At 34.8% G+C, this 13,866-nt stretch overlaps 2 protein-coding genes across 2 annotated transcripts; both read right to left on the bottom strand.

The window, feature by feature from the left end:
• Window positions 1–1,155: 1,155 nt before the first annotated feature.
• Window positions 1,156–6,874, bottom strand: LOC108989203 (serine carboxypeptidase-like 17). The gene is made up of 14 exons (XM_018962739.2): window positions 6,527–6,874; window positions 6,136–6,272; window positions 4,178–4,254; window positions 3,968–4,090; window positions 3,669–3,771; window positions 3,537–3,574; window positions 3,330–3,431; window positions 2,616–2,702; window positions 2,377–2,532; window positions 2,212–2,283; window positions 2,012–2,136; window positions 1,687–1,800; window positions 1,535–1,589; window positions 1,156–1,423 (listed from the first exon to the last, which is right to left on the bottom strand). Exons 1-14 carry the CDS (start codon window positions 6,667–6,669, stop codon window positions 1,340–1,342), a joined length of 1,416 nt encoding a protein of 471 aa, XP_018818284.1. The 5' UTR covers window positions 6,670–6,874; the 3' UTR covers window positions 1,156–1,339.
• Window positions 6,875–8,450: 1,576 nt separating this feature from the next.
• Window positions 8,451–12,284, bottom strand: LOC109019834 (serine carboxypeptidase-like 17). Its single transcript, XM_035686486.1, has 14 exons — window positions 11,971–12,284; window positions 11,739–11,875; window positions 11,533–11,609; window positions 11,103–11,225; window positions 10,474–10,576; window positions 10,339–10,376; window positions 10,116–10,217; window positions 9,905–9,985; window positions 9,665–9,820; window positions 9,456–9,527; window positions 9,249–9,367; window positions 9,031–9,144; window positions 8,855–8,909; window positions 8,451–8,753 (listed from the first exon to the last, which is right to left on the bottom strand). The coding sequence occupies exons 1-14, from the start codon at window positions 12,096–12,098 to the stop codon at window positions 8,670–8,672; spliced, it is 1,389 nt and encodes a 462-aa protein (XP_035542379.1). The 5' UTR covers window positions 12,099–12,284; the 3' UTR covers window positions 8,451–8,669.
• Window positions 12,285–13,866: the final 1,582 nt, after the last annotated feature.

Below are 13,866 nucleotides of genomic sequence, written 5' to 3'. Positions count from 1 at the left end.
TATTAATGAATGCAATATATTTTTTTAAAAAAAAAATGAGATATCACAATATATCTCATGTTGATAAAAATTAAATCAAAAGAGCGTGACCATAGCTCGACTTACTTACACTACTTTAATTTTTAAAGCATAAACTGAACATGATAAAAATTAAATCAAAAGAGCGTGACCATAGCTCGACTTACTTACACTACTTTAATTTTTAAAGCATAAGTAGCTAGATTAGAGCTAATACTTCTTAGGTAGATGGATGGAGTACATAATTTTCATAGTTCTCTAATAGCTACATGAGTCGAATTCTAGAAGATTTTATTCAAAATAACTTCAGACTAGATTTTACTTGTATTCTCGAGTTTGGTTGGTTTTGGGATCCTGGTTGTAATTCCATGCTCTAATTATAAAATATATTCTTCTATTATAAGCGAGAGTTTAATAATAAAATTGAGATTCCACCTTTAAAAAAATAGTCTTGTCAGGTACAAATGATTTGGAGCACTAAACCGTATACCCAAACCGGGTACCAATGCTTATATGGATTTTTTTTTATTAAAAATAATTGAGAGAAGAAGAAGGTCATTTGTCTTACGAAAATTATTTCCATTTTTAATTCACATCGTTTCATTAAATGGATGCCTTATATATCAATATCGGTGTACGATTTGATATGCGAACTCGCTTGTAAGAATATTTTTCTTTTAAAAAAATCTCACTTCTTAAAATTAGTTAGGATAGGTTTGGAGTAGAGTCGCTTTTATCAATTAGAAAATATTTTTGATATAAACTATTATTTTACAAAGAGAAATTCTATTTATAAACATGTTAATTTAAAATTCATTGCATCACCTAAACAGCCCAATAGCCCCATTCAAAATTTTAAACAAAGGGGAAAAAAATATAATCTTAAAGAGAATTTTGAAACAAACGTATGGTTATAATTTTTTTTTTATAAAAATTAAACTTATAAATTGACGTGATTTTGTAATTAAAATATCATGTCAACTTATATCAGTTTATGAGTTAATTTTTATAAAAATTTATTATGACTAAAGCATTTCTCATTTTAAAATGGGAAAGGACGCGAAAGCGTATCAAATAAGAAGACAGTGAATAGATTATAAGGCATGTAAAGCTAACAATGTGCAATCAAACCCCCCCTTTTTTTTTTCTTTTGGCTGAGAGGTCTCAAGCTCAGCCTCCATTATAAGGTATCATACACGGTACATGGCTCTAACCTTTATTGCCAGATTTAAAATCACTTGTTTTCAAAATCAACAAGCTAGATTACAATTAATTCAGCAGTTTCCAGGCCACTGATCTAAAAGCCGATCGCCGGAGTGATTCAGAGTGGATAATAATGGATAAACCTGTCGAACATGTAAAAACTTTCTCTACGCTTGTACTCTTGAGGTGAGTGACCAGCTCCCTTCTCAAACAACAACATTATTATTTATCAAAAACATATATATATATATATAGTCAACAAAAACGATTACAATTAACGTAAATAATTCCGAAACCAGTTTTTTAAACTAACCTTAATGGTGGCATAGGTCAAGCGGTACCCATTACTCGAATACTTAATTGTGTACCTACACAAAACAAAACGATTACAGTTATTCATTTTTTATGGTTCATGAATTAATCAGGATGGATGATCGCAATGTTAAGTAGAAGATATGTACTGACCCTGCAACTTGACCATCCACTAACCACGATCGCCAATCATTAACGATGGTTATATTTAGCACCTTAATCCACTCTTGTGTACCAATGTTTGGGATTGTCAGGTCATGATCACCACTGTGTGAAAAATGAAACAGATCTCATTGTTAGTGATTTAACATAAACTAAGTAGGTTGATAGCAAATATTCCTACAAAATAAGATCACCTCAACGAAGAAGAATATATATGATCATCATGATGCCTATCTAGTTTGTTGAAAAGAGAGAAATAGAATCCAAAAGAAGAGATAGCATTGATAGGAATTATAGTCAGTTCTGAGCAACATACTTGTATATTAGAACTTGCAGACCCTTTGTGCTGAGATTTTTATGATACTCAAGCACGCTGGTGAGGTCATATGTGTAAGATGAGGATAAGGTCTTGTTGCATCTCTTCCAGTCTTGTACTGATCCCTGATTGCAGCAATTGCACTGTCATATTTTAGTTATATTCCCCTCAATAAATTGACTTAATTTGGGAGTCAATACCTCTAAAATATTAAGAGCCTTCCTAACACTTCGGTCGTTGGCCCAAACATAAGACAGTGCATAACTAAAGGTCTGCAAAAGTGTGGATCAGTTCTGCATATAACTTCTGTACGCTAAAAATTGTAAATTTATAGAGAGAAAGGCTGGGCAGAGAGATTTATTTACATGGCAATAGAACTCCTGATCACTATCTGAGGATGACAGGATCAAGCCGTCTGAGTCTTCTTCAAGAGCTCTTCGGACCGATTCTCCATAGGGGTTTGGGGATGCCCAGGTGCACTTAGGCTCCAGAATATGGTTTTTATTTATGTCTTTGATGCACTAAAAGTTCAAGGAATCACCTTATACTGTTAGTGTCAGATTCCGAAGTTCCAAACAAAAAGAACAGAATCGAGCCCTCTTACATGTTCGATTAATTCAAGATCCTCATAGCATTGTGCTTGTGATGTAGTAATATCATCATAAGTCCCGTTACAACTTTCTTTTGCTGCCTGCAAAAATCCATGCATATACCGTTTTCCAATTTCAACCATATATAGGAAGAGTACTGTTATTTTAAGACGTTTATGACATAATTTGATTTGTAAGATAAATTTTAAAATTTAAATCTTACAAATCAAATTTTACCATTGAAGTTATGTGGATGGTGTGCTCTACACATCAACTTGAGAATAGAATAAACTCATATAGGAAGAGTATGAAGAAATTCATGGGCCTAACTCATCTCATAAAACCGGTTATACAAGAGATGATTGTTCATTGCTTATAAACATGCCCAAGACCTTGTCCACAGCCAATATGAGATTATTCCTCAACACACTCTCTCACGTGCAGGCTAGTATTTTTTCTGGTTCTTGTCACGGGGTAAGTAGTGTGGGCCCCATTAGTCCTGTGGCAGGCTCTGATACCATGAAGAAATTCATGGGCCTAACTCATCTCATAAAACCGGTTATACAAGAGAGGATTGCTCATTGCCTATAAACATGCCCAAGACCTTGTCCACAGCTAATGTGGAATTATTCCTCAACATAGTACTATTGTTCTAATGCCTCTATGCCAGAATATTAACCAATAGAAATCAGACCAGTCAAAAGAAGAATATTAGGCAATAATATTACCTCATAGAGTTCATCTGATACAAATCCCATCCGATGAGAATATATTATCTTTGAATTATCGTTAATGGTTGAATCAGTTCTGGGGCACCCAAGAATATACCCCTGAAACCATTTCAAGCAATTAAGCATGCAGTTTATAGAAGTAACTTAATTTATGAGCTACTTAATTAAGGTACTAGTTCAAGGTTCTGCAATTTGAAGATGCACCTTGAGATTCAGGCGTGGCACGAGCAAAGCATCATTACCTGATTTATATTTAGCCAAACAGGTTCAAAGTTAATGAGTCAATTCTCTTTGATTAATATCACACTTCTAAGAGCAAGATCATGATAAAGTTACCATCAATGATATGTTTAACAACGACGGGGCCGGATATGCCTGAATAAGAATCAGCACCAATAAATAACTGATTCAGCAGGTATTGTGGGTGTTCACTCAACCACTGCATACATGTACAAGTACTCATGAAACATATGATTCAGTGGAAAGACAAAACACTTGAAAATCTTCCAAAACATATGACTTCTTGTCGATCGGACAGGCAAACAAATATGCAAGCATCTTGTAAGCATTACTAGGGCGATATGAGACCAACTAGCTAGCTAGTTAATCGGCTGTTAATGTTGGGATAAATTCACCTTCTTTAGGAACTCGTAAACTTGTGCTGCTGTTTTTGTGTCCGAGACAGAGTATGCATCCGCACTTGTACTATAGGAGAAACCAGAGCCAACGGGTGCATCTACAAATAAAATGCTGGCAGTCTGGGAAATTTCCAACATCATTCAGTGATATGAACAAAATTCATTTGATGGAACTCATGGGAAATACAAATAAAAAAGGGAACTAACCTTTGTCCATGAGTATGGGTAATAATATGTTTTTGGTATACCCCCTTCGTAGTCTGTCAGGTTGAAAGCTAGTGGACCTACAAGTATAGTTTAAACACACATGAGTAGTGCTAGGATGCCGCCCACACCGTTGGCCGCTAGTACAAATTTATCTTTTTATTTAAAAAAAAAAAATTACGTGAGCGATTAAAATAAGAAGACAAACTCAGACGACATATTAACATTTATCAAACACATATATAAATCAGAACATTTCTATGCAGTTGAAGTTTATGAGAAAGTCAACGACCTCCGAGCTACATAGATTTAGGAATTGTGTAATTAATTTTTATTTATTTATTTATCCATCAACGTTTATAGAAAATACATGTAAGTTGTAAGTATTGCCATGACTGACGTGTCAAACTTATTTTACAAAAATAACAAATAAATCTTTTATAAGGAAAAAAAAAATTGTATATAAAAATGATGGAAGAATCATCCCATGGTGGCTGTCCCGATTTGGCCATTTATATGTTTTACAATTTCGATACATTTAAAGTACTTCTATTTTTATTTATTGTTAAAGTACTTCTTGGACTATCTGAAATTTACCCTTTCAAGTTTCAGACAAAGGGATGCGTGGATTTAGATTAAAAATAAAAATAAAAATCTATTAATCATCTTAATTTTCATCATCCTCCCATCATCCTATGATGTGACATTAAATGATAGGTTTATAAATAAAATATAATAAATAATCTTTAATCATCTAATAACATATCATAGAATGATAAGAGAATGATGAAAATTAAGATGATAAGTAGTATTGCTCAAACAAAAATGCTATGTACAACCGCCCGGGGTAACCTTTGGGGAACCCTTGCCCCCGTGGCAAGTGAAACGACGCGTTTCATTTGATGACTCAAACGCCCCTCCCCAGTCAAGCAGATTCCTTCGTCTTCTCCACCTTGGTTGTCTCCACGAAGTCATCATCGAAGACTACGGCATCATCTCCACTCAGAAAACCCATTCTCTTCTCCACTCAGATTTGCTCTCCACGAAGCCACCATCGAAGTTCCCTTTGTCTTCTCCACAGACCCACGAAGCTAACCCCTTCGTCTTCTCCACAGACCCACGAAGCTAACCTAACCACTTCGTCTTCTCCACAGACCCACGAAGCTAATCCCTTCGTCTTCTCCATAGACCCACGAAGCTCCCTTCTTCATCTCATCTCCAACTATATACCACCGGCTCTTGTAACCATGAGTGAGTCGATATATTATTAAAAAAAAAATGAAAACGAAAATAAAACACAACGAAAACAGAGGGAAAATTGTTGAAGAGGGAAGCTGGAGGTTGTGTCGTCTGGAAGAAGGGGAGAAAAGATCTGCTCTGCTCGATCTTTGAACTAGAAGAAGAGATTTCGCCGTCTGAGTCTGGGAACCGTAGATCGCGTCGTCTAGGTTTGGAAAGAAAAACTCATTTCAATCTTGGGTCTGAGAAGAAAAGTTCGGCTCTGTTCGATCTCGAGTTTGGAAGAAGAGATTTCTTTAATCTGTTTTGCTCAAACTCATACTTATTTTCAGATTTTGATGGTTTTCTTTATGGTTTTGTTTTGCTCTTGATTTGTTGTGTGAAAATTTCATTAAGATGGGTGTGAATAAGTATGAGTTTGCTCTTGATGGGTGTGAAAATTTCGCTGGCAGAGTGAAATTTCGTTGGCAGAGTGAAATTCTTGAAGACGAAGGGGAGAGGCAGAGAAGGCGAAGGGAAGATGAAGGAAGATGAAGAGAAGTCTGGAGTGAGTTTCAAAACAGAGGGAAGGAGTGAGAACAACGTTTGTTTCGTTCAAAACGCGCCGTTTCACTTGCCACGGGGGCAAGGGTTCCCCAAAGGTTACCCCGGGCGGTTGTACATAGCATTTCTGTTGCTCAAAATAAAAACGTTAATGATAAAAAGAGGAAAGGAAACGGTACCAATTTGATAAATAAGACCATTGAAAGCAGAGCAACCAGGGCCGCCACTATACCAGAGCATAAGTGGATCCAATTTGGGGTTTCCCTCGGACTCGATAAAATAGTAAAACATCTCTGATTCACCCACGGTCACATAACTGAAAAACAAACCAAAATTTGTATCAGTTTTAAATAGATAAATTTTATATAAACATTTATAAAAAATGACCCTACCTTCAAAATGTTAAAAAAATATTCTTTATTAATGGACCTACTTTTTTATAAAGCGAAACTTGTATCTAACACGTAAAATTATATTTGAGAAAACGAACATAAAACTACAACTTTCTTTCAATTTTTTTTTTTTTTTTAGGAACAACAACTCAACAAATTCATCATAAAGGTAACGTACCCAGTATAGAGTTTAAAAGGGAGGTCACCGTCGAAGCCTGGTATAGAGGTGACGAGTGTGCCGGAGAAAGCCACGTTTACAGAGAAAAGCAGTAGAATGAACAAATGAAAACACACTGATCTGTTAGCAGAAACGAGTGCCATTGTTAAAGACTGCCCCTATGTTGCCGGCGAGGTCTGCCCTGAGTCTACGATTAATCTTCGCGTTATATAGCTAGTACCACTTCATGCACCTAATTAGCATTGCACCTACTTTTTCCTTTCTTTTTCTTTTGCCTCTCTTTTGTATTAACCAACTGAGTAATATGGTATGTTTCTGAAACATCGTCAATATCTGAAGGAGAGAACCAGGAGAAATGTTGTTAGCAAGGATATATGAGGTTTTGAAATACAGTTACAGACGAAAAACATGACTTGGTTGTCCATAATAGGTCCTGTTTGGAGGAATTTTCTTTAAAGGCTAAACCTAGATTTGACAGTTAGGAAGATCGATGCATCATCACCCAGAGAGGGATATAGCTAATAATACACGTGTTAGATTTTTCTTTTCTGTTTTTTGAAAAAAAAACAAATCAATGCTTCTTGTTTAATTTTTTAGAAAATAAGTGCTACATTTACAACACATCTTACAAAAAAAAATTTACAAATTGATATGACTTCATATATTATATTAGATCAATTTTATAATAAAAATAATTTTACAATTTAACGTATTGCATCAAATCACATCAATTTGTAGATTTATAAAATTTTTTTGTGTCCAAAATATTTATCTTTTAAAAATTAGAATAAATACTTGAGATAAGTTTACTTGTTTGCTCAATTTCTTAAAAAAAAAAAAAAAAGGAAAGAAAAAGATGTTAAGCTGTTCTTGACTTCTTGGTACTGACAGTTTTTCCAATTTTGTGTCTCAAACCATGTGCGTTAATCAAGCTGTTTTTGCAAGAAACTTCCAAAATTTAAGGTGCAGCGACATTTCCAAACCATCAGCCCGTTCTCTTTTTTTTTTCCCCTTTCCCGTTTTAATCCACTCGTTGTTCTTGTTGCGGCGAAACGTGAAGGAAAAGCAGTTGTTTGACTTCTTGGTAGTTGAAAATAACGCAGACTGATATCGATCCTTTGACCGGTCGACTTACCGCATCTTCTCGCAGAACATTGTTGATTACTTTTTATATTACATGTGCACAGGATCTGCAGATTGTGACTGTGGATGTAGAGAGAAAAGTCTTTAATATATTGTACCTGTAAATTAATTCCGTGGTTCTTGACCTGAAAGAGAAAAACCGGTAGGTTTGCACGTGAAATACCAAGAAATCAACAGCCTTGATGTTTGAGAGCTTTTGGTAGGGAACATTCTCGGATTCACAGGTCCTAAAAACATGTTGTGGGGCTCCAATTTGAAATATTTCTGGATTTTATTTGTCTGTTGTTAACTTATTAAATAACTTTTCCATAATGAATTATTAAATAACAGAGCTCCACTCATCAATTTCTTCTTCTCTGCTGTTTTTCCTTTCTGCTCTTATAATTCTTACAAAAGGCGTACGTAAAGCAATTGGACAGTACATGGGCATTGCAAACCAGAGAAATTGTCGATAGGTGCATGGCCTGTTAGGTGTATTTTCCAGTACTTTTATTTTATAATCTGATAGGTGCATGGCCTGCTAGGTGACTCCATTGATAGAAACTACCTCTAGATTTTAATCAAAGAAGTGCTAGTCCTCTGTACTGCATTATGTCTTCTTTATTTTTATTTAAAAAAAAAAACTGTCGATTTGAAAGTACTCTAGTTATAATTATTTATAAAACTCATTATTATCATGAAATTAATTAAGTCAATGTGGTTGGAAGTCACCGTCTAGTTCCATTCAAGTATACGTGCCCATTTTCCCACCTCTCTAAGCATTAAACAAGCTGCTACTATTCATCAATTCCAATAAATGGGGATCATTTCAAAGAAGAGCTCTTGCGATACAAGTGAAAAATATTAGAACCTTCATGTTCTCTTTCATTATGGTTCTTTTCTCGGCTTTAGATATTGAAGAACAAGACAGAATGCCGGACTACATTAATACTAAACAAGGATTACATTAATAAACTCTAGCTTGTCCAACATTAATGACAAGAGAAAAGGGAAGCAAAAACTAGATAGGATAGTAGTGGATCCATCTATCGAACATGTCATAGCATTCCTTGCGTTTGTACTCTTGTGGCGAGTGTCCAGCTCCCTGCATCATATTAACCAAAATATGTATAAATTTTCCCTTTCCTTTGTTTAAGTAATTGTTTAGATGAGGGATCAAGTGAAGAATGAAAAGCTTCTTCTTGCCTTTACAGTTGCATATGTCAAGCGGTATCCATCGTTTGTATATTTCCTCGTGTACCTAAAGGAGCAGTGCATGCATGCATGCATGCAGATTATTACCCATGCATATTAAAAAGCAACTGAAACTCAAAAAGAAAAACAAAGGCTGAAGTTGTGTGTATATCAATCAGCAATCTAACCCTGCAACTTGACCACCGACAAACCAGGGTCGCCAATCTGTATCAATTGTCAGGTCTAGAGAATTTATCCATTGCTCGATGCCGATATGTGGAATAACCATGTCGTGATCGCCACTGCAGTGGAGAGTGCAATTTCAATATAGTTGTCAATAAAACTTAGTAATTCTCAGGCACATTCATTTGTGTGCAAGTATTGCAGAGAATTTGGACGCGGGAACCTGAAAACCAGCACTTGCAAGCCTGTATCGGTAAGGTTTTTGTGATAGGGGACAACGTCATCGGTGTCAACTGTGTACTCCAAGGTAACGTTGCACCTAAAGAATTCTTTGACTGTTCCCTGTAATTAAAATGCAGATACCTCGATGCATGAGCTTTTACTAAACCAACTTCAAATTTCATTGTAATCCATCTCCAAAAGTACTTACTGGGCGAACGTGGAGAGCATCTTGGACACTTTTATAATTTGTCCATATGTCAGACAGCAAATAATCAAAATTCTGCAGAGTGAAAAGGGAAAAATTAGAGATATAAGTATGCTTGTTTGACATGCCGACTTAGAAATTAGAATACAAGCAGGGAGAATGCTAAAAGTTCACACAGAGAGAGAGAGAGAGAGAGAGAGATGAAGATTTACTTTGCACCAGAAGTCACCAGATTTTTTAGGCGATGGAAGAATGAAATTGTTAGAGTTTTCTCTGAGAGATCTTTGAGCACTCTCTTCTTCTGCTTTCGGTGATAAGAAAGCACAATTTGGTTCCAATATGTTTTGCCGACTTATTAGCTCTATGCACTGAATATTCACAGTGTCAAAGATCGAGTGATAGAAAACTATGAATATATGATGTTACAGAAAACAAAACTGAATCCATCAAACCTGAGTTATTGCTGAAAGTGCTTCGTTGCAGGTTGCACCTACTGGATCGGCGTAATTCTCATTGCAACTTGTTTTGGCAGACTGAATCACAACATCATAAAAAAAGAACAACTATGAATAGATATCATGTGAAATAAAAGTTAAAAATCCAAGTCTTTAATAACTAAGCTGGCTTGGTTGTTTAAGTTATTTATGGTATTAGTGTATCTACCTCATACATTGAATCCGATATTAAAGCCAGCCTGTGTGCAAAGGGTATCTTTGTATTCGTTTCAAGATCCGTATGTGTATGTGGGCATCCGATCGAGAATCCCTGATATTGTTTGAAAGAACATGATATCTTAATTTCATGCTACACAAATATATAGCAGAAGCAAAGGGGAAAAGAAAAGGAAAGAAAAAAGGCATTGAAGTCTTAGATGCAAATCATGTACTTTGAGATTCACACGAGGTTCAACTCCTGCTTCATTGCCTGCATGTCAATAACAGAGAACCAGGTTTGAGTATGTGGGGGCTGGATTTAAATGACGCGAGATGTATTAGATGCCGGTGTTCGATGCGAATTTTACCATTTATAATATCTTGAGCAAGAATTGGAGTATAAATTCCTGCATATGAATCGCTACCAAGAAAGACTGGATTGGACAAGAAATCCGGGTGTTCGCCCAACCACTGCATTACAAACCAATAAGATATAACTATTAGACAGAACTAATAAGAGCCATAAATGACAGGTCTTTTGTGGTATTGTTTCTCATGTTGTTCACGAGATCAGTATTCACTTATATTGACAGAAAATAGTACCTTTTATATTCAGTGGTTTTTGGATATAGAAACCCAAAAAGTACCTTTTATATTCATGAAAATAGGCAATTTTCGGAACAGAATTTCAAAGAACAACTCAGACCGTGAAAATTAAGTTGGACCCTTTTTCTTGACAGAAATTATTAGAATACTATATATATTTCCATCTAATATGTTGTTTTCAGTTGAGTCATTATCAATATCATACATATTTTCTCACTGTCAATTTAAGATGTAAAGGGAAAGAATCTTATACTTTTTTACAGTGTAAAAAAATTATTATTTTTAAACAGAATTGGAACCCAACATTCTAGTTCTAGAACAGTCTAAGTCGACCACCCATTAACGCCGTTTTTTTTTTTTTTTTTTTGTCTTTTGTCATGAACGCACTCACATTTCTTAGGAACTGATCTGCTTGTTTCGCCATCTGTGTGTCCGTTGTGTTCCAAGCCTCTGTAGTTGTTGCATATGAAAAGCCAGCACCAACAGGCGCATCTAAAAATATTATGCTTGCAGTCTGGAAAAGAGTTACCATTTTCAAGTCAGTCAATCTTAACAAGGAAAAACTGGAATTACTTTAACTTTGTCTACTGATGCAGGACAAGGATTAGAGAGGAGGAGCTGAATCACAACATCCAGAAGAAGAAGAAGAAGAGAACAGAGGGGAAGAGAAGTCCCCAGGGGAAAGGAGGGGGGAGTGAGAATCATTTTCTCAAATTTCTGAATCCGTATTTTTAGCATTATGCTCAAACAAAGCAACAATATTTAAAAAAAAAACAAACGTAATATTAAGAATCTAAATACATTATTAAAAAAAATTGTACCTTTGTCCATGTGCTTGATTCGTATTCCAATGTTGGTAAGCCCCCGGTATAATCGGTGGTATTGAATCTTAGCGGGCCTGTAGGCAAACAACATGATGAGATATCTCATGCCTATATAGAGATAAACATAGCAGCAAATGAAGGCCATTTTGCTCAAAACCGGTCATCAATTTTTTCTTAAGTTGTTATCCGAATTAGAGTCATACCAATCTGATAGAAAAACCCGTTCAAACCAGAGCAACCAGGGCCACCATTTATGTAGAGTAGGAGAGGGTCAGCTCCGGGGTTCCCTTCCGACGCCACGAAATAGTAGAAGAATTCCACATTGCCAACGCTTATGTATCTGTATCCAAACGAAGCCCCATAAGTATCGCCAATGCTAATCTACTGCACAAAAGAGCTGCAATATTGAAAGAGAAAAGGGCATGCATTGCGTACCCAGTTTCAAGTTTAAATGGCAATTCGCCGGGGTAGCCAGGAAGAGTCTTGACAATCTGGTGAGAGAGTGCAGTGCCTGAGACGAGAAGTAGAAGCAGCAAATGCAAGCATGCTGCTTTGGAACCCATTGCTAAGACGTTGTTCTTGCAGGCTATAATGTTATACGATAAATAAAGCTTCAAACTTGCAGCTTCATAGTTTTAGCTTAATAGATGCTGATTAACTACTGTTGGAGATTGTCTGATACAAATTTTCTTTCGGATATAGAAGGTTTTTTTTAGGTATAGAAGGTTAGGAGTATGAGAAAGCATCTTATGAAAGTTAGATGTAACATCACTTACTTAGACGTTACATTTCACTTTCATAGGATACTTAGATGTACACACGTGAGCCTACTTGTTTGGATTTAAAGAGTATTTCATTTTATTTCATCTCATCTCATTTCATCTTATCATTATAATTTTTTTAAATTTCTACATAAAATATAATAAACAATTCAATTTTTTTATATCTCAATTCAACTTTCAACTTTCATAAAAAACTATTTCATTTCATATCGTCTAAAATCATCTATATTTCTATGATATTTTTAAATTGAAAAATTTCATGAAATGGGGTGATTTGAAGTCCAAAATGGTGAGTAGTGGGGGTCGGATCCCTTTACCATGGAGTATGTGCTGAAAGATTAGAAGTATTGGTGCACCTAAAACTTGAGCAACAATCAAATGGCCGGGGCTTTTGTTGACCCAAAATCTAACCCCTTTTTATTAACATGGTCTACCGGCCAGTCTGACTCCCACCAGATTATAATTGACGAAGTCATAACTTTCTTATTACTTGGATTGATTATTTAATTCAGGTTATGCAGATGGATGGATGGATTTAAAAGGGAGATGAGATCAAAAGATTCAAAACTAGGGATCAAGTGTACTTTTAGAGGTTGTTTTATAAAAATAATAAATCTTCGCAATCTCTTCACATTCTACATTCCACATTTTTTTTTAATTTTTTTCTTTTATCAAATATTTATTATATAAATAATGAATAGAAAATTTGAAATAATTTTAAAAAAATAAACTAAAAAAAAATTAAAAAAATTTAAAAAAATATGAAGTGTGGAGTGTAGTGGAGGTTATATAGTAAAACTCATAATCGAATCCTTTATTCTTTTCAATATATAGGTCAAGGTACATAGAATTCAAAATGGGAGAAAGATAGACTCGTTAAGAAAATCAATCCCACAACATTTATGACCATTTAACTGAATCTTTCGAATAACATTAAATGCTTGATAAATATTACAAGAATCTATTTCTCTTAGCTTAGAATCCAAGCAAGAGAAAGATAGTCACAAATGGTACACATCATAGTATTAAATGAATGCTATTGACAATGTAGAAATCAATGCTTTCTCCAAGCTTTAGCAATGGTTCTATAAACCACTGTCATGAAATTGGGAAAATAATTACCAATTTAAATCGTTTCCTTGCTAGCCCCTAACTTCCACAGACAAAAATAAATTGGTAGGGTTATGACATTGACCCCAGAAAATAAGTACGTACACTCTCAAATATCCTCTAAGCATTTATCAAATAGCAATGCTACATACAATTCTCATTTAGCGATTATAATATAAGTCTAGATAATTTTATTTTTAAATTTTTTTTAAAATTATAAAAATATTTCACTTAAAATGATATTTTTTTTCATTTAAAAAAGAACCTGCACATATAATCCCAAGTAGAAATCAAAACCTCTCAATTGGACCATAAACAATGATTTGACAAAATTTTAAAATCTAAACAAATATTCGTACAACTACATGAGTTACTTGGATTTTTAATTAATTATTAAACATATGTTTCTGGATAATCTATTATGACTAAAACTATTCCA

Source organism: Juglans regia, chromosome 16 (assembly GCF_001411555.2).
Source record: "Juglans regia cultivar Chandler chromosome 16, Walnut 2.0, whole genome shotgun sequence".
Classification (NCBI taxonomy): Eukaryota; Viridiplantae; Streptophyta; class Magnoliopsida; order Fagales; family Juglandaceae; genus Juglans; species Juglans regia.
The sequence above is the reverse complement of the archived record's forward strand: the minus strand, read 5'-3'. Positions and strand labels throughout refer to the sequence as shown.

Bases quoted from the DNA above. Each gene is read 5' to 3' on its own strand.
- LOC108989203 (XM_018962739.2), bottom strand. From the start codon at position 6,669: ATGGCACTCGTTTCTGCTAACAGATCAGTGTGTTTTCATTTGTTCATT. The intron at 2,137-2,211 runs GTATTGACTCCC...TGCTGCAATCAG, and splicing joins AGGCTCTTAATATTTTAGAG to GGATCAGTACAAGACTGGAA. The intron at 1,590-1,686 runs GTCAGTACATAT...TGTTTTGTGTAG, and splicing joins GTGGATGGTCAAGTTGCAGG to GTACACAATTAAGTATTCGA.
- LOC109019834 (XM_035686486.1), bottom strand. From the start codon at position 12,098: ATGGGTTCCAAAGCAGCATGCTTGCATTTGCTGCTTCTACTTCTCGTC. The intron at 10,377-10,473 runs GTAAAATTCGCA...ATTGACATGCAG, and splicing joins TGCTCAAGATATTATAAATG to GCAATGAAGCAGGAGTTGAA. The intron at 9,986-10,115 runs GTAGATACACTA...GTTGTGATTCAG, and splicing joins TATCGGATTCAATGTATGAG to TCTGCCAAAACAAGTTGCAA.